Source organism: Pituophis catenifer, unplaced genomic scaffold (genome assembly GCF_029215685.1).
Source record: "Pituophis catenifer annectens isolate HBS135680 unplaced genomic scaffold, rPitCat1.0.hap2 SCAF_12, whole genome shotgun sequence".
Classification (NCBI taxonomy): Eukaryota; Metazoa; Chordata; class Lepidosauria; order Squamata; family Colubridae; genus Pituophis; species Pituophis catenifer.
Window position 1 is genome coordinate 5,843,008 of NW_027256892.1, and position 25,451 is coordinate 5,868,458.

General features: G+C 39.6%; 1 protein-coding gene across 1 annotated transcript; it reads left to right on the plus strand.

Annotated features, from left to right (window-relative positions):
- The first annotated feature begins 20,091 nt into the window (after positions 1-20,091).
- On the plus strand, positions 20,092-20,598 carry LOC139323285 (uncharacterized). Its single transcript, XM_070952590.1, has one exon. The coding sequence runs from the start codon at positions 20,092-20,094 to the stop codon at positions 20,596-20,598; it is 507 nt and encodes a 168-aa protein (XP_070808691.1).
- The last annotated feature ends 4,853 nt before the right edge of the window (positions 20,599-25,451 follow it).

The window sequence follows — 25,451 nt, forward strand, 5'->3', positions numbered from 1 at the left end:
CATATATTGCTATTGGAAAGAATTGCTTCCAGTTATTTATTTATTTGGTTTTTGTTTATTTATTTATTTGCAGTTTGTTTGTTTGTTTGTATCCCACACTTTTTTTTAACAAACAACTCAAGGCAGTGAACATATTCCACACATCTTCCTCTTATTTTCCTCTTATTACAACAACCATCTGTGAGGTGAGGTGAGCTGACAGAGAGTGACTGTCCAGCTGGCTTGCATGGTTAAGGTAGGATTAGAACTCATGGTGTCATTTCTATGGAGATTCTCAGTCATCCAGGTAATGAGTGTCCCAAAGGTGCTCTTTCAAGAGGCAATTGGACTTTCTTGTGGTTTTTTTTTAATTTGATTTATATGCCACCCTTCTCCGGAGACTCAGGGCGGCTTACAATGCGTTAAGCAATAGCCTTCATACTTTTGTATATTTATACAAAGTCAGCTTATTGCCCCCACAATCTGGGTCCTCAATTTACCTACCTTAGAAAGGATGGAAGGCTGAGTCAACCTTGAGCCTGGTGAGAATTGAACTTGCAGTAATTGAAGACAGCTGGTGTTAATCACAATGCTATCAGTTTGCTGAGCCACCAGGCCCTTTTTAAGATGAAGCTTCTTCAGTTCTGACCGGATGATGGAGAATGGAAGATTTATATTCCTTGCAGATAGATTGTCATTTACATTCTTTTAGAGAGTCGTTTGAGGCCACTTGGAGTCCTTGAGTAGGGCAAATGGATGTGGAACATTCTTGGAACTGCTGAAAGGACTGTGTTGTGAAGCTGTGCTTTCTGCCCTGTGTCCCTTCACTTTTGAACACAGGCGCAGGCTGTTGGGGATGAGTCTGTGTTGTCTGCATCTCAAACTGAAGTGCAAATGGTTCCTGTAGTCTGCAATTTTTTTGGAAATCCATTCATACTCCTGCACCATTCAAAGAGTGTTCATCTCAAAGTGCATAGCTAAATGTCTATGGAAATTCTCAGTCATCCAGGTCAGGGTTGTTCCAAAAGTGCATTTTCAAGAGGCAACTGGACTTTGTTTTTCTTTGAAGACATTTCACTTCTCATCCAAGAACCTTCTTCAGCTCTGACTGGATGGTGGGGAATGGAAGGATTTATATTCCTTGCAGACAGCTAGCTATTTGCATCCTTTTAGAGAGTCGTTGTGGCCACTTGAAAGTTTGTCTGTGTCTTCAGGGTCACCGGACTAGTGCTAATGTCCTGGTTTCTAGTCTGGTGCCTTAACCAGTAGACCAAACTGGCTCATAATGTAAGTTGTATCTATACAGTTGCAGCCACACAGTCAGTTGTTCGGTAATGATATCTGGATTTTTGCATTCCTTTGTGGTTGCATATTGCATAACCATGACTTTCAGAAAGAATTAAGCAAACTATAGTTTATTTTAGATTTGAGAACTTCATCACACATTAAATCCTGCTTGTTAGGGTCTAGTGAAAAGTGGACATGTCCAAGCTTTATTTCCTCTTTTATAGATTCCACTCCCTCTAACACCATCCCTAATTTCTCAGATTGTATAGGTCAATATCTCTAATGGGAAATAAACTTATATATGCAATAGCACAATAATAGTTATTGTGTTCAGCTGCTAAACACCATGAAAAAGACTTCAGCAATACATTGCATCAGAGAGCAAGCAACCACTTTTTATTTGATTGTGTTGCACAAAGTCAATATGTGTAAGTTAGTGTATAGTTAACATATTGTGTGAACCCCAAGAGCCTATTTTTGTTACATGGAGAATCATGCATATTGTCTTATTCAGTATCATTCCATCACTGCCTTCTTTTTTTAACCTGCATTACTTCTAGTGTAGCAGAGCCCACAAGTGGATTTTTAAAACATCTAAATGAGCAACAGTGAAATAAAGTATTGCTTGCACAAAGTGTTAAATTCTTGTCATACCAAGCCAACTGTTGATTTTTAACTCATGATTAGATTTCTTTTCATGGTTAAAAGAAATATACAAATAAATGAATATTTCACATTGAATTGAAATGCTTTATTATGTTCACTTATCAGTATTTATTTCTTGCTGAACTTTCATTACTTGGAGTTTGATTGTAGTTTCATCTTGGTGTTCAGCTGTTTTCTGCTTTTTGTTTTGGTTTTTGACTGGTTCAATTTTTATTTTGAGAACAGCTGGAAATAGCATGATTCATATGCTCCTTATTGTGACATGTGTTAGAATAATTCTAAGGTAAAATGATGTCAGGCCACACAAACCAAGAACAACATGTGAAATTACTTCTGAGTAGTTTCTTTATTGTTGTTTACCTACAGACAGAATCTAAAGCAACTAACTACATAACTACAGATATACTCTGTGAACTGCTACCAGATATTCAAAGCTTTCCTGACTCTTTGGGAAGCAGCTGCTCCCTCCTGTGACTCCAGACTACATTCCACCATATCTGATATATTCCCATTCTCTTTAGTATAATATATATTATTAAAAGTACATATAAAAGAAGTACCTATTGTATTAGAGAAAAATGTCTGAAATGTACATCAAGAAAAGGTGCTGCTAAAATTGATCTTGTTAATGAAAGTAGCACATAAGCTATTTTTTTTAAAAAAGCATGCTAAAAAACATTACATACAAAGTGCAAATTTTCCTTTTAATTAATTACTAATTCATACAACATCCTGGCATGGATTGGATTGATCTGTAGATCTTAAGTCTTCAAAAATCCATAGCATCATGGATTTTTTTGTTTGTTTGTTTTGTTTTTCAAAGGGAGGGGGAGTGGAATATACACTGTACTTATTTAGACTTGTGATGTGTAAAACTAAACAAAGATAATAAGGCACACAGAGTGGCCTTGAAAATCATCTTTTTTTAAAAAAAAATTTAAATTTTTGATTTATATGCCGCCCTTCTCCGAAGACTCAGGGCGGCTTACAATGTGCTCAGCAATAGCCTTCATCCTTTTGTATATTCATACAAAGTCAGCTTATTGCCCCCACAAACTGGGTCCTCAATTTACCTACCTTAGAAAGGATGGAAGGCTGAGTCAACCTTGAGCCTTGGCGAGATTCGAACCCTGCAGTAATTGCAGGCAGCTGGTCTTAATAACCAGCTTAATAACAGGGTGCCTTAAACCCCTGTACTACCAAGGCTCTTAGTTCTTCTGGGGTTCTTCTGCAATTTAAATATCCTGATGTAATCCACCAGTCTAAACTACATTTAATTAAAATAAAGGAAGTTGAGAGAAGTGCAACTTCTTCTTTAGCTTTAATACTTCATGCTGAAAAATACTTATCCCATGTTTATAAGCAATCTTCTGTCTTCTGGGAAATCATATTGCTATGTGAAGAAGATAGAGAAGCACTCAAGTGCCATGATATACCTTTGACCTTAGTAATTAAGCTGACTTAGTAGATAACAATGCATTGTCAGTGATGGTAGTCCTCTGAAAGATGCAATTAAAAAAATGAATAGTCTAATTGGCATTTTGAAAGATATTGACAAAATTAAGAGATTGGTTGCCATTTACACTCCCTATAATTTATTTTGCTTGGCGGAAGATGCAAGAAACAGAGGATGCCAATGCTGCTAATGGAAATAAAGATCAAATTGTCAGCAGAATGATGGTGGATTTTCAGAACAGGTGATAGGTGGTTTAGGCAGCACTAATTATTGATTTATAGTAGGTTTTTTACATTCTTATGGGGATGTTCCATAATAAAACACTGAAACTATCAAGCTGCTCATGTTCTAATGGATGTCAATGAAATTCTCTCCATTTGGGTATAAACATGTTATCCATTTATAATTTCCTCCATGTAAAGTGCACATTGAAGCTGGATAAAAACCATAGGTCCTGAACCAGTGAAGTATTCTGATATGTAGCAGCATTGGTGATTGTAACATGCAAAAAAAAAAAAAAAATACTTGACATGAATAATTCAACTGAAGCAGATTGAAATTAAACTAGACCGATTCTATCCTCACTCTGCCTCAGAAAGCTAATTTTGTTTTATATTCCAGTTTACATTTTGAACAGAAATACACAGGTGTCAAGTCTTCCAATCCTTATGAAAAGCCACTTACCAGAGATAATGTAGACAGACAGAAGAGACAACTGCTGTTTCATTTTAGTGCATTTTGCTTGATCGAAAGGGCTGCAGAATTTTGTAATGAATGAAAGTACAACAGGCAGGGTAATTTTACAGGTGTATACTTTTCTCATCAATCACAGCAGATGTTTCATATGGAAAACAGGCTACTTGTCACTCAGAATAGGTGACTACTTTGAGCCAGGTAATATATTGCAAAAAGTTATACTGTTGAAGATTGTGGAAGATAGTTATGGAAAAATAAAGATGGAGTCTAATGTTTATATTCAGCACAGACACAGACACACACATTTTTATTAAAACTTTTAAACAAGAAGCTACCATAAACTAATAGAAAGGAAAAAAAAAGAAATTGGAGAAAAAGCAAAAGGTGCAAAGAAAAGGAAAAAGGTTAAAGAAAAGTAGGAAGAAATCAAATATTAAAAAGTGGTTTCAATGTTCTTTACAGAAGTTATAAGTACAATATATTTTAACTTCTTTCTCTAAAGTTACATCATATTACTCCACTTTCTATAAACTGTCTTGTCTAATCATCAAAACCATCTCATTTTTTTTCACTTTTATGCAAATGGATCATAGGAGATTTGCAGTTGCCAATAAATATTTTTTTTTTCTAATCAAGGAAATTAATTTATCCATTTCAGCAAATTCTGTCAACTTCATCAACCATTTCTCCATAATCAGTAGTGTTGAATCTTTCCATCTCTGTGCGTATAATCTCGCTGTTGTGATCATGTATTGAAATAATCTTCTATGACTTTTTTCCTAACTATTTCTCCATTAATCCTAAAAGTATATAGCAACCTTCCTAAGATGTGCCAGGGATTATATATGATTTTTTTAAAAAAATATGACATTTTATCACATACAACTTGTACTACACTTCAGAAGGTTTGGCCAAAATCCAAATATAAACTTCCTATCTCATGCTGCAAGAGAGCAGACATACTGATGTCCTCTGCTGAGTACTGATAATTGCATGATAAGGCAAAAAATGGAAGGTCAATTAGAGGCGACATACTATGTCTTCTCCAATCTGCTACAGCATCACATAAGATATAGGAGGTCTGATCAAGCCTTTCCTTCCATCCTTATTCTCTTTGATTGTCTCACTGTACCAGTTATACCAGCCAGAAACATGTAGAGTGTTTCAACATGTAGTTGAAGTACCAACCTTCATGTTGGTACTGAATAAAGGCACCACTGTGGTTGGAATAAAGGAATTTTATGAAGAATGGAACCATCGTAACAAAAAGCTATCAGCTTGCATCTATCCAGCTCTTTACATGTAGCCTCCTATGTGAGATATTGAAGTAGGCCATTCAGATCACCCTACCTTTCCTAATCCCATTGAGCAATCATGCACACAAACATTTGAATAGAGAATGGAAATAAATAAAGGGAATAAACCAACAAAACATATCAGGCCTTTCTGCCATTTTTATCTCTTCACCTTTTTGAAAAGAAGTCATGCCACTTGACGTTTTTTGCTCACTTAGCAAAAGGTTAAGTATCATTTGGAAAAGAGGGGCGCAGAAGAAAATAAAAGGAATTTCTCATTGGTTGATCTATTCCTGCGGAAGATAATTATAGGTCATTTCAATTAGTGACGATGAAATTGTAGATGACATTTTTGATGTTTCCTTCCCATTCAATCAACTTTCTGGTTGCAGAACAACTGCGTTTCTTCCTATCATTGACTTGCCATGATTTCATTTAACGTGTGAATTGTAACTGAGATCATGAAAAGGTTGAAACAAAAGCTTGTTCTCCTCTGGCAAAAACAGAAGCAGGAAGGGGGAATTGATAGAGAATAAGGTGACAAGAACCTGATGTTTCTTTCAACAAATATTTTCTGGATAGAAAGACCTATAACTCTGAAACACGACCACCTACACCTAAATGTTAGAATAACTTCTGTTTATTCATTTCCCCTCCAGTCTGCATTAGTTTATGCTAATTATGCTATTAATGAACAGCCCATGCCATTGTGTTTATTTATTTATTTTAAATCCTGCTTTTCTCTTTAACCTACAAGAGCCATTGAGTTTTACAACATAGAAGCTTTCTCCTGATAACCCAAAAGCCATACGTGGCCTTCAAAAATGTGTGCCATAATTCACAGACTCCCCCAAACATCAACATCAAATTTCAATGTTTAATGTAGCAAAAAAAAGTCAATTAAATATATGTCTGTCTGACTCTGAATGAAACAAAAGGGAGATTTTATCCTGACCCCACTTCGCAACTTTTGGGAGTGTTCCTCTTCTACATACTATTTGAAAGGAGTTGCTGCATTTATATTTCACTGCATTCTGAAATGCTCTCTCTCTCCCCCTCTCCCTCCCTCCCTCCCTCCCTCCCTCCCTCCCTCCCTCTCTCCCTCTCTCTCTCTCTCTCTCAAACACACACACACACACACACACACACATACAGAAAGTGCTGCACAGCCCTCATCAATAAAGTCGACGCCAGAGGCAAGCACTCTATGTTGCAAAAAGCCAGTTTTCCATTTATTTATTTATTTTCCATTAAACGAATATTTTTAAAAAATAAAGTCAAATGAGATGTATTGGAACTACATTATCAATTCCAATTTGATAATAAGCAGGTTGAAGAAGAAGATCAAAACTGTCAGGGGGTGGGGAATATGATTTGCCATTTCTTCAATGCATGATACACTGAATTTGAAAAGCTTTTCTTACTTTCATGTACCATGTCCAGCTGTAATCTCTTCTTTCTTCTGTATCTTTATGATGTTCTCTTCCTCTGATCCTCAGTCCATACTTCAGGCAACCTTATGATATTTAGCTGAAAGAATTATAGTTTTCTCTCTTTATACTGACACACTCAAGAACACAGTTAGATGATCCCCTGGTGACAGGATCAACACAACATCTACTGCCTACCTCTACTGCCTACGGCTGGTGTATAAACATCCTTTCCCCTCTTGTTCCTAGGCAGTTTCTTCCATGCAATGAAGTAGATGAAGGCGTCAACATCCAGCTTCAGTATCCAAATAAAAGTCCAGGATCATTTCAATTCTGAAAAGCTTATTGTTTATTGAATACATAACATGGTAATGACAAGGTAAATCTAACTCTGAATTTCTAAGGCACCAGTTCACAGTATTAAACAATGGATTTTTTCAGCCCAACCTCCATATAGGCTTCCACATAGACCATGTAAACAAGTTCCCTTTATTATAGGAACCACCTGCCTTCTTCACAACTGTTGATATGACCTTAAAAATTGTCCAGATTTTCACAAGCTTCCGTGGAACTGCAGAACTTTCATTTCTCCAAACTAAACCATTCATAGTCAACACATTCCCCTCCTACTCTAATGACAAGTTGAAATGAAGATTAGATTAGATTAGATTAGATTAGATTAGATTAGATTAGATTAGATTAGATTAGATTAGATTAGATTAGATTTATTAAATTTGTATACCGCCCTTCTCCCGAAGGACTCAGGGTGGTGAACAGCCAAGATTAAAATGCATACAATATAAAAATTAAAATAAATTAAAACAGAATTAGATCAGTTTGGCTTCCCCAAATTTTAAAACCCTTTACCCATAAAATAACCCATTAAAATTTTAAGCCAGCCCTGCTTGCTGAAATAAGAGAGTCTTCAAAGCTCGGCGGAAAGTACGGAGGTCCGGGATCAGTCGTATTCCTGGGGGTAGCTCATTCCAGAGGGCGGGTGCCCCCACAGAGAAGGCTCTCCCCCTGGGGGTCGTCAGTCGACATTGCTTGACCGATGGCACCCTGAGGAGACCCTCTCTGTGGGAGCGCATTGGCTGGTGGGAGGTTATCAGTGGCAAAAGGTGGTCTCGTAAATACCCAGGCCCTAAGCCATGGAGCGCTTTAAAGATGAGAACCAATACCTTGAAGCGCACCCGGAAGACCACCGGGAGCCAGTGCAGCTCACGCAGGAGAGGTGTTACATGGGAGCGCCATGTCGCCCCCATAATTACCTGTGCAGCTGCATTCTGGACCAGTTGGAGCCTCCGGGTGCTCCTCAAGGGGAGCCCCATGTAGAGAGCATTGCAGTAGTCCAGGCGAGAGGTGACGAGGGTGTGAGTGACCGTGCATAAGGAGTCCCGATCCAGAAAAGGATGCAACTGGCGTATCAGGCGAACCTGATAAAAAGCCTCCCTGGCCACGGCCATCATATGCTCTTCTAAAGACAGCCATGCATCCAGGAGGATGCCCAAGTTACGAGCCCTCTCCGTGGGGGCCAATGACTCGCCCCCAATAACCAGCGATGGCACCAGCTGGCTATATCGGGACGCCGGCAGCCACAGCCACTAGGTCTTGGAGGGGTTGAGTCGGAGTGTGTTCCTCCCCATCCAGACCCGCATGGCCTCCAGGCACCAGGACATCACTTCAAGGGCATCATTGGGGTGGTCTGGGGTGGAGATGTACATCTGAGTGTCATCAGCGTACAGATGGCACCACACCCCAAATCCACGGATAAGCTCACCCAGCAGGTATATACAAAAGTATGAAGGCTATATACAAAAGTATTGTTGTGGCTCCATCCTCCGAGCCTATCTTATCAGAGGAAGAAGGCTCCGAACATGAAGGAGAGGAGACGGCCAGGCCTCCCTCTCCAGGACCCTCCTCTCTGGCAATGCCTCAGGTGTCTCCCAAAGGAGAAGAGATTGGCCAGGAGCCAGGTGTTTCCGAGCCGTCGGATAGTGACGAAGAAACATTGTGGTTGGACCCACGCCAGCATCGGAGAGACAAGCGGGTGCAGCAGAAAAGGAGGCGTGCCAGAGATTAAGCTGAGTCACTGGACCACACCCCACAGGCTATAAAAGGGAGTGTGGTGGCCATTCAGACTCTGTGACGGACAAAGCTAATCTCTGGCGATGCACTTTGCACCTTCGGACACAACGCCTATTTGCTGTGGATTTAATTACAAACTGGACTATTCAAAGTGTGTGTATTTTTGTCTGTGTTATCGGAGTAAAAGTTCTTGGCAGGCAGCCACGGAGTTGCTGCCAAGTTCCTTATCACTGACGTTGAGTGTTTGAAGAGTTTATTTAACCCTCGGCTGGCTGGTTGGGTGTGTGCGTGGTACAGGGACAGAACAAGTATGAAGGCTATTGCTTAACACATTGTAAGCCGCCCTGAGTCTCCAGAAAAGGGCGGCATATAAATCAAACCAATAAATAAATAAATAAATAAATAAATAAATAAATAAATAAATAAATAAATAAATAAATAAAACAATAAATAAATAAAATCTTGGTTCATAATGAGAATTCTTTTGAATGGATCTACATAAAATTAGAGCATGTTTTGAGAGGTGGTTAAACCTGCCAGTTTACCCAATTGCCAAAACTCGCCTCTTATCCCAAGACCTGATCCTGCCTACATTAAAGAAAACAATAAGGTAACATTTTTCCATCAGGTGGTGACATTTGTTAGAAAAGGAGGGAAACAAAGCCAGGAGAATCCATCAATTCCTGTCCTTGATGTCATAAGGACATTATCCAGAGACATCTGTCACAGCTTTAGTTCTTCTTTTTTATATGCATGTCACATTGCTACAGGTAAGCATGTAACCAATGGAATCTCAACATCACAACACACACTTTATCACTTCAACAACCACCCCCACAGAACAAAAATAACACTCTTTGCTGGAAATGTGCGGGTAGAAATCATCAGTGGGGAGTAGCAAGTTTTATGCTGATATAATTTTCTGCTAGCTCAAAGACTGGTGAGTAACACATTAACTTCATCCATGAGGAAGATTCCAGAGAGAGAAGTATCGTCTTTTGAAAGAGACGAAATAAAAAATGAGAAGCATCATTGAATAAGAATGACCGAGCTGTGTAATAATTGCTTGGCACCAGTCTACACTCCAAAGGCAGTTTTGGACTCTAAAGCCAGTGTATTGTTCAATTTATCATCTTCTTAGATGCATTTTATTTTTAACAAGGGACTATAACATCTTATCACTCAGCAATTTCTATAAAGCGATATTTAACATGGGTAGATGGTGCTTAAGATGCATCATGGCAAACTGACTTTGTTCTGAATGTGGCAATGTCAGGAAGAAGGAAAGACATTCCCAACTATTGTGTTGTGGTTGACAACAGTATTATGAAGGCAGAGGTGCTCTAGAATAAAGATGTTCTAGAATAAAGTCATTACAGTGAATACAGTGTCTCCCTAACGTAATGAAATCAGATTCAAAGGAAGACCACTGACTTCTTGACATCGTACTATATTTCGGGGAATAATCTCTGATTACAAAATCACCAGTTTAATATAAATTTGAGGGAAATTGAAGTAGCAATAGCAATAGTACCTACGTAGACTTATATACCATTTCATAGCATTTTACAGCCCTCTCTAAGCAGTTTACAGAGTCAATTTATTGCCCCCAACAATCTGGGTCCTCATATTACTTACCTCAGAAGGATGGAAGGCTGAATCAACCTTGAGCCCCATCAGGATCAAATTCCAGACTGCATTTTAATCACTGCTCCACCAGACCATTTATATAGACCTTGCTTGCTTGTCTATTCATGTATTTTGGTATTTATTAGGGTGAATACAGTCTGAAAAGCCTTCTGATGTGCTTTAGATCTTACACAAAACCACGCATCATATGACTCTGCTAATTATAGCAACACTTCTCTTTTCAGCCTTTATTCTGGGGTTGCCTTATCAGTTGCATTAACTTTAATTATTTAATTTCTTAAAGCTTTATTAGATTATTTTTTCAAATTTCTTTTTAATTACAAAGTAGCAGAAAGCAAACTTCTAAATTTCCTCCTCTTTAGCACTATAGCTGAGACCCTCGATCAGGGCTTGGTCAGTGGTGGGATTCAAATTTTTTAACAACTAGTTCTGTGGGCGTGGCTTGGTGGGTGTGGCTTGGTGATCATGTGATTGGGTGGGCGTGGCCAGGTGGTCATGTGATTGGGTGGGTGTGGCCAACTCAACATCACTCATGTCAAGGGGCACTTTGCCCAGCCCCTCCCCTCTCAGCCACTCCTTGTCACCCCCGGCCTCAACGTATCTATAGTTCTGTAAAATGTTGTTCACTATTATCTGCATCTACATACTATAGATGTACTTTCATGGGCCACTGAAAGGAGGAAACAGCTCACATGTTTTGCCCAAGAGTGTGATAGGCAACAGGCTTTTAAGGGGCTGCCAGAAAGAAGTGGGGGCAATGTATTTTCCAAAGGAGCAGAAGGCAAAACAAGAAGCAATGGATGGAAACTGAACAAAGAGAGAAGCAACCTAAAACTAAGGAGAAATTTCCTGACAGTGAGAACAATTAACCAATGGAACTGCTTGTCTTCAGAAGTTCTGGGCACTCCAACGCTGCAAGTTTTCAAGAAGAAACTGGACAGCCATTTCTCTGAAATTTATTTATTTATTTATTTATTTATTTATTTATTTATTTATTTATTGAGATTTATATGCCGCCCTATCTCCAGCCGGACTCAGGGCAGCTCACAACAGTAAAAAACATCTAATGAAAAAGTTAAAAAGAAATTAAATCCAAATCTCATAATTTAACAGTTAAAAGTGCAATTAAGACTAACAAGTTAAAAATTAAAACCCCATCAGTTCAGGCCAGCCAAACAAAACAGCCACTTTTTCAGGTTGCGACGGAAAGAGCGGAGGTTGGGGGCAGTTGATTCCAAAGGGTAGGTGCCCCCACAGAGAAAGCTCTCCCCCTGGTATAGGGTCCCCTCCAAAGTCCCTTCTAAGTATTATTCTGACACCTTTCCCAGGCCCTCCATTCAGATTTGGCATCCTCAGTTTTCCTGCCTGAACAGGGGGTTGGACTAGAACAGAGGTCTTCAAACTTGGCAGCTTTAAGACTTGTGGACTTCAACTCCCAGAATTTGGGAGTTGGGGGGCCCCTGGACTAGAAGACCTCCAAAGTCCCTTTAAATAACTTTGTTATTCTATTATTCCTAAGCTAAATAGCTTCGGGGAGATTGCGCGCAAAGCGAGTGCACGAAGTGAACCAGTGGTAATACCATTATTTATTTATTTATTTATTTATTTTATTTATTATATTTCTATACTGCCTTTCTCCCGTAGGACTCAAGGCGGTGTACAGTCAAGAAAAATATAGACACACAAACATCATAAAATTGCTAATTAAAATTATTACTTAGTTTGGTCAATCAAATAAAACCCAGAATTAGATAACATTTAAAATCATTCACATGTTCGTATGTTTAGCCCTGCCTGTTGGAACATCAGGGTCTTGAGGGCACGGCGGAAAGCACGGAGATCAGGGATATTCCGTATCTCCGGGGGCAGTTCATTCCAAAGGGTTGGAGCCCCCACAGAGAAGGCCCTCCCCCTGGGAGTCGCCAGTCAACATAATTTGACTGACAGTACCCTGAATAGTCCCTCCCTGTGAGAACGAACTGGTTGGTGGGAGGCTATTGGTGGCAAAAGATGGTCTCGTAGGTACCCAGGTCCTAAGCCATGGAGCGCTTTAAAGGTGATAACTAACACCTTGAATCGCACCCGGAAGACCACCGGGAGCCAGTGCAGCTCGCGCAGGAGAGGTGTTACATGGGCGTAACGAGCTGCGCCCATAATCACCCGCGCGGCTACGTTCTGGACCAGTTGGAGCCTCCGGGTGCTTTTCAAGGGGAGCCCCATGTAGAGAGCATTACAGTAGTCCATATGGGAGGTAACTAGGGCATGAGTGACCGTGTGCAAGGCGTCCCAATCCAGAAAGGGATGCAACTGGCGGATCAGGCGAACCTGATAAAAGGCACCCCTGGCCACGGCTGTCAAATGATCTTCTAAAGATAACCGTGAATCCAGGAGGACACCCAAGTTGCGGGCCCTCTCTGTGGGGAGCAAGATTTCATCCCCTATTGTCAGTGATGGTACTAGCTGACTATACCGGGACGCCAGAAGCCACAGCCACTCGGTCTTGGAGGGGTTACCATTAGGACCCACCACTGGCTAAGACACTCATTGGGACCCTATCTCTTTTAGCATTTTTTGTGACACTTCTCCAAAATGCACCCTCAAGAAGCCACATCTCTCTCCCTCTCCCTCTCCCTCTCCCTCTCTCTCTCTCTCTCACACACACACAGGTTGCATTGGATATCTCTCTCCCACCCTCCTTCCCTCTCTGCTTTAGGCTTAGAAAATTCCCCCGCTGCCTTCCCCAAACACCTCCCCCCATTGCAAATGTGGTGTGCCGTTCGGGTGGGAAATGCCTGGAACGCAATAAAGCCCACCAACTCACCTCCTGCTGGCAGGCTGGCTAATGAGTTGAGAAGAGAGGTGGGGAGCTGATCGGAGCCCTCCGAAAGAAGGGGGGGCTGAGGGAAAGTGGATGTGCTACAGGATGCTGCGGATGCCCTCACTCTCCCTTTGCCTGGCTTCCCTCCTCCCGCGGTCTCCTCAGTGCTTGCTCATGTTCCCCCTCCCCACTCTAGCTTGATTGCAGGCGGAGCCACATTGCCTTTTGCAAGCCTGCTGTCGGAGAAGCTGGGTGCCGGTGAGAGCTGACTTTTTGCCTAGCTTTGTCCAGCTGCAGGGGAGCATGGCTTCCTCCCCAGGCCCCTGTCCATTTTCCCCCCCCCCGACAGCCGGACAAAGCTAAACAAAAAGCCAGCCCTCACCAGCACCCAGCTTCACCGACAGCAGGCTTGGAAAGGGCAATGTGAGCTTCTACCTGCGTCAATCTAGACTGGGGAGGGAGAGAGCGCGAATGAGTCAGAGGCCCTTCCCTCCAGCCTTTGCCCAAAGCCCCGCACCGCACCAGGAGGCTGAAGTTTGCATTTCTTTCCCACTCTGACCCATGCATACTGTTTCTCTCCGCCTCCTTTTCCAGCTGCTGGATCAGAGGGACAAACCTAGCTTTGCAGCCCATTGCAGCTAGGAGTCTCAAAGCCCAGAATGAACGTTTATGCTACAACCAGCCCCTAGATCAGCCTCCTGCAAACTCCGTCTCTCGAGGAGCCCGGCTGAACTTTTGCGCGCCACTCGCTGAGGCAGAGGGTGGGGCAGGAGCTAATAGGTAGCCAAACTAAGTGCCCAAAGGACCCCATCCCGTTATCAGGAGTCCTGGTGCCTTAGCGAGAGAAACTTCGGCAGGGCTCTTCGGAAGACCGTGGAGTTTGCAGGCCACCTGCCTAGCTAGTGCCCAGATTGGCTGAAACAGAAACATTCATTCTCGGCTTTATCTGAGATTCCTAGCTACGATGGATAGCAAAGCTAGGACTGACCCCGGCCAGCTTTCTCATTTAGGGAAATGCTGATTGGGAGGGCCGCGCGGTAAGAGAAAAGGCATTACATATCAGCCTCATCTGAGGCGAGTGGCTGGGAGGGGCAAGGGGCGTGGCCGGGCATGGTTAGCTACCGGTTCGGGCGAACCGGTGCAAACTGGCTAAATCTCACCACTGGGCTTGGTGCAATCTTGACAGGATCATCTTTAAAATGAAGGGGTGGTGTTGGTGCAGGTGAGGAGAATATAAAGATTCTATCAGGAATTTCCCAGGGATCAAATATGGCTTGGGAAACTGTCTTTGTATTTAACCAGACATTATTCCGAAGCTTTACAAATGAGTGATCACAACAGCAATGAAAAACACATCTCTGGGTTTCACATTCACTTTTCCTGGCTCCCCATTTGGTAAATCCCTAAATTATCTTTTCCTGCAAAGAGTGGCATGTTGTCTTCATTAAGGCCAACAACTTATTTTCACAACTTCAGGTGGTCCCTGAAAGCTGAGGTTGGATATCATGCTATTGAAACAGGCAAAATATTAGCATAAGAGCAGATTATTCAGCAGTTATTCTCTGAAGCAAAATATGAATCAGTCAGAATTGAATGTATTACTTGGGCAACAACTAAGCTGATTATTCTGGAGTGTTTGGTCGCAGCCGTTCATAAATTAACACTGACATGTCATGAAGTAATTGCTCCTGAAAAGTCTTGTCTCTTCTTCTTTTCCCCTCATTTGAATAACAACTTCAATGTTACAACTTATTAACAAGAGCTCAATACAACCAGCAAAGATAAGTTTTATTCAAAATGTGAGGAATATTATTGTGTGGCTTTTTAAAGTGATATGGAAATTTCCTTCTATTACACACACACACACACACACACACACACACACACACACACACACACTTCAATCTAATACAAAAGAATATTTTTTTTTAATGCATTGGATTTTTTCCTTCCTTCCTTCTTTCCTTCCTTCCTTCTTTCCTTCCTTCCTTCCTTCCTTCCTTCCTTCCTTCCTTCCTTCCTTCCTTCCTTCCTTCCTTCATTCTATACCTTCTTTAAAAAAGAAGACATAGCAAACTTTATAAAATTTGAACTTGTATTGATAAAGAAACATACACAAATAATATGCAAATCTATCTTTTATTTTGTCCTCCTCTTTGATAATTCAAGTGTTGTAAGTAACCCTGGGGAACATTTCAAAAGGCAGCGTATATGTTTTAAATAAATTAATCAGTAGGAGTGACACAAGCCCTAAAGGATAAATGCTTCTAAAGCATTTCCTAAAATATATTTATTATCTTTGTTGACTGCTGCTTTAGTTCAAATTTCTTTGTAAAAAAAATGGGGGTCTTACTGGATAGTAGTGCTGTGCATCACTTTGGAATCAGAAGGAAAGAGATGCCAAAAAAATCACATGGGGATTTACATCATTCAATGGGGCTGCAGCTTTTCTGCAGATAGTAGATAATAGATCTTTCCTTCATAGCTGTCAATTTTTTAGCTGGTGGGGTGTGATGCTAGTTCGCCTCCTCATGGTGTACCCTGGATAGCATGGTAGTGTGAACCAAACGACTAGCAACAATTGGCAGCTAGACTACATTGAAGAATTGGCAGTTAACGACAGTCAGGCAGTCAGTTGGCAGTCAGACATCTTTGTAGAATTCCTGGCTCTCTAAATACATGGCAATGGGTAAACAAAATGGGCCTTCTAAAGCCCCAAGGGTGAAAAAGCACTCAATTACCATCAAGAAAATGTTCTCAGCCTTTTGACGGTCAGCTCCATCATACTCTGAATTCACCCACCCTGGACATTAACATCTGAACTACTATTAAGTCCATGTATTTGCCATACGCTAAATAGATTTTAGCTGGTGTTGGCTTTTGTAACATCATGTTTTTCCCAAGAACTGCCCATAGTTGCTGCAACAATGAGATGGGTGACATATAAATTTAATATATAAATAAATAAAATATCAAAGATATATTGCGGTAGTATATGTGCAGATCCAAGCAATGTGACCTTTTGTCATTGACAAATGGAAATTTTGTCAGTGTGCAGCTTTTTAAAGTGCTGTTCAAGATTCCTTTTTCTTCTTCTGTGTCTAGATTGTGCCAGAATGACGCCACCTTCTTGACTTTGTCATTGGCAAAAATAAGTCATTATCAGCACATGTTTCTGGTAGTAGCTGACATACCAGCAGATGGGCAGGGCTCTGTGTCTCTTCACATTCACATAGCATGTTGTTATCCACTAAGAGTCTCCACTTGAGCATATTGGTTTTACATTTAGGCACTCCAAGTCTCAACCTATTCAGGGTCCTCCAAGTAGTATAAGAGTGACCAGCATATCCTCCTTTAATGTTATTCTTTGCTCAATGGTCTCCTTCCACTATCTTTTAATTCAATTTTGTTCTTGCATAATTTCAGGAATGTTTGTTCTTGCCATAAAGATGTTCCTGATCTGAGGGTTCAAAATCAGTTTCTTTTTTTTTAAAAAAAATTTTTTTTATTGAAAATTATTAAAAAATATAGAAAAAAATATAATAATATGGATAGAATTGCAGAGAGTAATATAATACATATAGAGTTTTAAAGTATCAATTTTCGCCTGGAGAAAGTACAAACTTCCATTAAGCTAGCTCATTAAAAGAAAGGAAGGTTTAACCAGAAAAAAAATTCTCAATCGTCATGCAGTACTCCTGGAAGTATTTACCCACGTTCAAATTAAGGTTAATATTTTCATTCTTCTTAAGATTTCTTTTTTTGCAGCCAAGCATACCATCTATCCCAGCTCCTATATAACCCCGATTCTTGTCTATCTCGCAAAAGTCCAGTAAGCTTGTCTGCTTCTGCACAGTCCATGATCTTTGCAATTAACGTAGCCTCCGATGGGATATTTTTGGATTTCCATTCTTGCGCGAACGAGATCCTGGCTGCAATGATGATGTGGAGAGCGAGATACCAATTAGATTTGTTTAAGTTCTCTGGTTTCATGCCTAGTAAAAACGTTTCTGGGTTCAAATCTATTCTACATCCTATGATTTCTAAAATCCATTTTTGAATTCTAGCCCAATATTCTTTTGCTCGGGGACAGGTCCACCAACTATGAAAGTAAGTTCCCATAGCGGCGTTGCATTTCCAACAAACCGGAGAGGTTGCCAGGAACATCTTTGATAATCTAGCCAGGGGCAGATGCCATCTATACAGCATTTTGTATATATTTTCCTTATAGGAAACTGACATTGCTAATTTTAAGGTTGTCCCCCAGATTTCTTCCCATTTTTCAAGTTCAATCGAGTATCCCAAATTTCTCCCCCAGGCAATCATTGAGTCCTTGATGACCTCCTCTCCAATCCAGTCCATTAAGAGGAATTGATAGAGTTTGGATAATACCTTCTCATCCTTCCCCAACAAGATCTTATCAAGTTCCTGTAGAGAATTATAAATTCCTCCTTTATTTTTATCTTGAGCTGTCCTAGATCAGTTTCAAATCTGCAGGCTTGAAGCATATGTCTGTTCAGATTTTTTGGTATGACACCCAATAACCACTGAGACCACCAGAACAAGTTTATGTCATAGTCTTTCAACTTCCATTTTCAGATCTTAATACTTCGGGATCTTCTTTTATTATTATCAAGTCAACTTTTAACCAGTGAGACGCTAGCTCCATTGTGACATCACAAACTGAATCCAAGGAAAAATTCAGCTTCCAACTTTCATTACAAATGGATGGTCAAATAAACACGGATGTGGGTGGCAGATTTTGCATGGGGAAAATGAAGTCATTAAATCTGCCCTTCTCTCTTCATTTTGGCTTACCCATAGGAAAGAATCCTAGGATCATTACCATTATCATTAGGGGTGGAAAATTGTGGTGGGTGGAAGTGTGTTTGGGGATTGTTATGTGTGTTGGACCTGGTCTTTGGGTGTTAAGTGAATTTTGTTGTACGGGTATACTGTGTATACACGTACCATGACAATAAAGTTATTTATTTATTTTTATGGATCTCATTGGTTCACCTTTTCATTCATCATCAGTAGCTAGGATAGGCTAGATAATTTAATACAAAAAGAAAACATTCCTTTAATAAACATTGAATGGTCCAGAGGGTCCCTTCAAATCAATGTTGACTCCTGGCAACTACCTGGAGGACTAGTCACTGTAATTTTCTTCACAAGAGTTTTCGGAAGGTGTGCCTCCTTACTTATTAGTGAGAGAGTATGACTGGCTCAAGGCCACCCAGCTGATCACAGTTTTCTTGTTTCTAGCCTGAAGTTTTAAACCACTACATCAAATAGTCATGTGGCTGGCATGACTATATGCTGAGGTGCATGGAATACTGTTAACTTTTGACTGGAGTGGTACCTATTAATCTACTTGCATTTGCATGCTTTCGAACTGCTAGGTTGGCAGGAGTTGAGACAAGTAATGGGAGCTCACCCATTACATGAAACTCGGGTTTCGAAACTGGGCTGTCAACTCTCCAGCTGAAGCTCAGCATCTTTAACTGCTGAGCCATCACACCCTCTCTAACAACACTACTGAATGAATATTCTACATCCCTACCTTTAATTTTATTCTTCATTTGAAGACTTCTTCAATGTTTCTGAAAGCAGTTTAACCTTGAAAATATTGCTGACCTCATGGGAAAAAAAATAAAATAAAATAATAAGTGGTTTACTTAGAAAGCAGTAATTAATTTTCCACAGAGAGTGAAATCATTTGGCCTAAAGCGAAATCCTTCTGACATTATTAAATGTCACAGTGCAGTTAAAGCACAATTATTAACTAATTCACACAATAAATCTCATTAGTTTCTAGAGGCCGTAGGAATAAAGGAGAAAGTGCTATACTTGAATTTCATCTCAGCTTTCTTAAATAAAAGGTACATCATATGTATATTCATATATAAGTTTGTATATGTATTCACATTCCTATATAGTTTACAGGCATGTACATATGATTATACATGATTGGTCATTTTTATGGTAGAGAAGCCAACTGGTAAAAAATCATGAATGGAATAACATAAGTAGCAGCTTTGTCTTTTTTCACCCTCTATTATTGTCATTATTATTAAGCCAAACATTCTTAGAAAATAATTGACACTAATAGCACTGCCAAAAACTTTGAAATTTCTATATACTGGCTACAAACTGCCTCAGATAGTTCCATCCATCCACTCCAATCCTTTACATTCATGTCACACTTAAGGCAGAATTTGGTAATACAATGCAAATAAGCACAAACTCTTAGATCATTACTAGTTTCACAAGTAAATTTTGCACAATTACAAGGTCAGCCCACTTTTATGATCTCATGAGATTTGGATTAATAAAAAAAAAAACCATGGGGGCCCAAACAAACTATCTTGTAAGATAGCATGAAGGTGCCTGGAAATTGAGAATGGAACTAATGCAAAGGACTAAAACATTCAAATGCATGAAGTGAACATGAATTGTTCATTATTTGAGGTTCATTTAAGCTGCTGTCTTGCAGCTGAATTTTTTATAAGCTATCCCTCCCCCATCCTGGGAGATAATTGGTCATGACCGGAAGCATGATAAGCTTTATGAAGCATCAGACAGTCATTGTTCCAGCCAACCAATCAGGTTCTTAAAGGGAGACTTTCATTTGAATGCTTATAGGTATATAAGAACTTTCCTGGGTAAAAGCATTTTAAAGAAGAAGTTAGGCAGCTCATCTAAGTAAACTGAAACTAAACTATGGCTGCCATTAGCAAAAGAAAAAGGAGAAACCAAAGATCACCTACAAGGAAGAACCCCCGAAAACAGATCAGAGGGAGAAAGACCCAGGCCAAACGTGGGAGAAAGACAAAATCAAGACAAGTTGCGAAATACGTGAAGAAAAACTCAAGAAAAAAGAATCCCTACAAACATAAGGAATTGCCCTTAACCAAAAAGGCTAGAGGAATCCTTAGTTCTTGCGTGGAAGGACTCTGCGAGGCAATATCCTCTGAAGCTGACCGCTTGAGGAAGGAAAAATGTGAACCCCAAATTAGCCACAAAGTTCTGCTAACTGCCTTGGAAAAGTCTTTGTCAAAGAAAAACATCAGGCACTCGGTGACCCCAGAAGTCAAGAAAATAAAAAGGAAGAGACAGCCTTCTGTTGAGGTTGGCAAAAAGGGGTCTAACCTCTCTGAACAGCAAGCTGAGCCAAACCAGAAACTCCCAAAGCAACGCAAGCAACCAAGTTCCCCAATTACTGAATGAGGGTTCATTAAAAAAAAAAATTCTCCCTTCATTTCCAGGAAACAATAAGAAAAGAAAAAAAAAAGAAAGAAATCAGAACAAGATGGAAGGGAGAAAACCAACCTCATGCTTGTCTTTCAAATGTGAAAACTCCATTGTATGGTATTGCCTAGAGATGTCAACTTTATGATCCCTTGACTGGAAGCAGAGCCATCAATATTTGGAGGATATTCTTTAAAAAAAACTTCTTGTGACAAATCAGATGCCAGATTATGAATGAATGCTCCAACTGAATGGTGAGACACTCATTCACGAGAAGAGCAATCAATGATATCTGAGCCATTTGGCAAATAATGTCTTTAAAATATCTCCCAAGGGCAATAAAAATCTTCATCTTGGCAATCAAATCCAACAACTATTTCAATAGCAGTTTCTTGACTTTGGATTTACACATTATTGGGGAAAATGTGGAGAGAGAATATCTTGCGAGCATGCATCACATTGAAACCAATTAATAATACTGATTTAGTTCATGTCTTACAATCCTCAGGTATGCAGTCTTTTGACACAAGCAAAAGGTTTGATTATAAAATTACTGCTCAATTATTCTTTTCAACTATTTTCATCACTTTAGCATTAGGAGTCAATATTCTGAGTTTACTAACACTATGTAAAATGCTAGTAAAGAAGGTACATATTTTTGAGTTCTCAAAAGTACTTCACCAGTGAAGATATTACAAAAGTAGTCCTAATGGGGAATTCAAAAAATTAAAATCAAATAGTTTATGGTCTGTTGGGTTCTTTTAGGTTCTCTTTGTTTCTTTTCTTCGTGCAGATGCTTCATTACCTGGTTGGGTTACATTCCCCATACACTGATGAAGTTAACTAGCCTGATAATAAAATATCTCCAAGAAAAGCTAGCTCAGTTAACACCAAGAACCAAATAATTCAACCCTGAGCTACATATTATCTACAAATGTAGCTCATAGTCTGTAGTTCAACATCAGTTTATGGAGAGAGGTTTAACAGATTAACAAGAGTTGGAAAGGACCTTGTAGGTCATCTAGTCCAACCCCCAACCCAAGCAGGAGACCCTACACCACTTCTGACCAATGGCAGTCCAGTCTCTTCTTGAAAGCCTCCAGTGATGAAGCTCCCACAACTTCTGAAGGCAACTTCTGTTCCATTGGTTGATTGCTCTCACTGTCAGAAAATTTCTCCTTATTTCCAGGTTGAATCTCTCCTTGTTCAGTTTCCATCCATTATTCCTTGTCTGGCCTTCAGGTGCTTTGGAAAATAGCTTGATCCCTCCTCTCTGTGGCAGACCCTCAAATATTGGAACACTGCTAACATGTCTCTCCTGGTCCTTCTCTTCATTAGACTAGTCATGCCCAGTTCCTGCAACCGTTCATCATATATTTTAGCCTCCAATCCCCTAATCCTGGTTGCTCTTCTCTGCACTTTTTCTAGAGTCTCAACATCCTTTTTATAGTGTGGTGACCAAAACTAGATGCAGTATCACTAAGGATTGCTACATGAAGATAAAGCAGATAGTTGTTCACCCAGTTAAAATTAGTGCCCTATTCATGTCCACCATCACCTTGGCTTGGCAAAACATATAAATAAACTTAGAATCATTCTATGACCAATGATTTGGTTTGGTTCTACTACATATAAAATTAATTAATCCAAACTATGAAGAAGTCCCTACTGATCTATCTCCACTTGAGAGTAGTGCCAGAGCTATACTACTGGGCTAGGCCTATTCTACTATCTCAGAGTTATTTTATTTTATGCCATTCTGTGATTGATGTGTCTGGAGAGAATTGTGATCAATTGTACAGCATTCCACACCTGGAAGGACTTGATCACTAACCAAGAAAAACAGCAGAAGGAATTATTTAAAGCATATTGCATAGTCCTGTCAAAATCAATCTTGGAAAGAGCTAAATTTGCAGTGCCATGGCAGACTGATGTGCACTTAAAGGAGATGGCAGATTGAGAGTCCTCAGGTGTTTGGTTTCCATCTGATCTGATAAGCCCTTTCTTAGCATTTGTACACTATCTAAATGAGGAGGAGAGACATAAAGCTTCCCTTGTCCATTTTTTAAAAAAGTGCTAAATAAATAGGAAAATTTCAAGGAAACAGTATGTAGAAACTTTCTCACCCTTGTAGTTGCAGCTGTCAGTTCCAGTAAGCACACCAGGAATACAGTGTTATCTAACTTGTGATCGATAAATTTATTGCCATTCTTTAAAATGTTAAATTGTTCTCTTTCAGTAAAAATGAAGAGGACAACATAATTTCATACCTACCAGCTTAAAGTTTAAATTGGTTGAGTTTGATGCACTATAGGATTTCACTCTGAAGCTTTATGATACTCAGGCTGAAAATTCTGAAACATTCTGCTTTCTTAGTCAGATATACAGATATCAATAGTAATAGTACTTAGACTTATATACCGCTTTACAGTGTTTTACAGCCCTCTCTAAGCGGTTTATAGAGTCAGCCTCTTGCCCCCAACAATCTGGGTCCTCATTTTACTCACCTCTGAAGGATGGAAGGCTGAGTCAACCTTGAGCCTGGTGAGATTTGAACTGCCAAATTGCAGGCAGCCGGCAGTCCACAGAAGTAGCCTGCAGTACTGCATTCTAACCATTGTGCCACCACGGCTCATAATTGAGCCCAAAATGTCTGTTGTTTAATGAGACATTTGTAAAGTGAGTTTTGCTTCATTTTATGACTTTTCTTTCCATTGTTGTTAAGTGAATCACTGCAGCTGTTAAATTAGTAACCCGGTTGTTAAGTGAGTCTGGCCTCTCCATTGACTTTGCTTGGCAGAAGGTTACAAAAAAGGATCACATGACCCCACTGCAACCACCATAAAAATGAGCCAGTTGCCAAGTATCTGAATTTTGATCATAGGACCGTGGGAATGCTGCAGTAGTTGTAAGTGTGAAAAACAGTCATAAGCCCCTTTTTTCATTGCTGTTGTAACTTCAAACGATCCCTAAACAGACTGTTGTAGGTTGAGGACTACCTGTATTGGAATGTTTCTGAAAGTTTGCAAAAAAAAGAAAAAAAAAACTCTTAGGTTAGTGAAAGTCATGATCAACAGTAATATATTTTTATAGAAATTTTTAAAAACCATTTTTTGGACAGCCAAATAAACCAGATTTATACCAATTTGCATATCCCTGTCTCCAGTATTACATTTTGAGAAATAGAAGAGGACAAAGTTCATTACATTTTGACATTGAACACAGAGCAGAAGTGGATCCTTTCCTGTTGTGGATATTTTTTGAAACAGTACCAACCTGGCAAATGGCAGTGGGAGGAAAAACATTGCTTTTACAGATTTCATTTAATGGTACTGAAAATGGTTCTTGTAAGATACATAATAACGCTACTTTAAAACAAGTTGTTATTTACGATTGCCCTTTTGTAAATATCATGTTTTGGGGATCCAGCTGCTTCACAAAAATGACAACTCCTCCCAATCAATCACTTTTCCCTGTTGGAAATGCTTTCCCAAGTCTCATAGGTGGTCCTGCAATTTAGCAATTTTAATAAATAATATTCCCAATGGTACACTTCTCAGACAAGGAGAAAACAATTTGAAAATGTAACTCTCTGATCACGGAAAGCTTCTTTTGATTCATAATGAGCTGTCAAGATTTTGCAGCACATAATAAAACTACAGTAAGGCTATTCATTTGGCAGAAGAAAACATGAGCTTCCCAGTAGAGAAGGAAGACGCTACCAGGATGACAATTCAATAAAGACAGGCTTTAATCCCGTTATTGATCTGTTTTACAATGGCAATGGAAAAAAGATTGCTTTGGTTAATAAATCCTGTGGGATCTTCCAACTTAGAGCCAGTGTAGTTCTGATTACAATAGGGTGAGGTCAACAAATGTAGTTAGCTTTCTCCATTGTGCTCTCCTACATAATGAAACATGAGGATGGGTGCTATTTATGGATAATGCATATAATTGGCCTGATCCATCCACCAAATCTTAGAATAGAATATAATTCTTTATTGGCCAAGTGCGATTGGACTACAAGGAATTTGTCTTTGGTGCATATGCTCTCAGTGTACATAAAAAGAAAAACAGAATACATTCATCAAGAATCATAAGATACAACATTTAATGATAGTCATAGGTTACTAAATAAGCAATCAAATCATATTAGGAAACAAATAAAACAATATAAATTGTAAAGATACAAACAACAAGGTTATAGTCATAAGTGGGAGGAGATAGGTAATAGGAAGGATGAGAAGAATAATAGTAATTAGTAAATAGTTTGACAGTGTTGTGGGAATTAATTGTTTAGCAGGGTGATAGCATTCGGGGAAAATTTGTCCTTGTGTTTAGTTGTTCTGGTGTGCATTCCCCTATAGCGTCATTTTGAGGGTAGAAGTTGAAACAATTTATGTCCAGGATGTGAGGGGTCTGTAGATATTTTCACAGCCCTCTTTTTGACTCGTGCAATATACAGGTTCTTCAATGGAAGGCAGGTAGGTAGCAATTGTTTTTGTTGCATCAAGTTGAAGAAGCTTCACACAGCTTCTTCAAGACACAGCTGAATTATACTTCCCAGATACATTCACCCATAAAGTCTATGAGGAATGCTGGGAACGAATGATCAAAAAGATAAGACCTAGGGCTGCATGACTATCAAATTGAAATATTACAACTCTATCATAAAAGATTAGTTGCTTCCCACAGGTTAATATCACTAGATAATATCACTAGCCATTTACTGGCAAAATGAGGAGGGCACCAAAATGAATTCAATACTGTTCCAAAATGCTTCAAATGGTGGCCACAGTTGTTAAGATGATTTTAATATTCTAGAGTCCTCG

Bases quoted from the DNA above. Each gene is read 5' to 3' on its own strand.
- LOC139323285 (XM_070952590.1), top strand. From the start codon at position 20,092: ATGGCTGCCATTAGCAAAAGAAAAAGGAGAAACCAAAGATCACCTACA.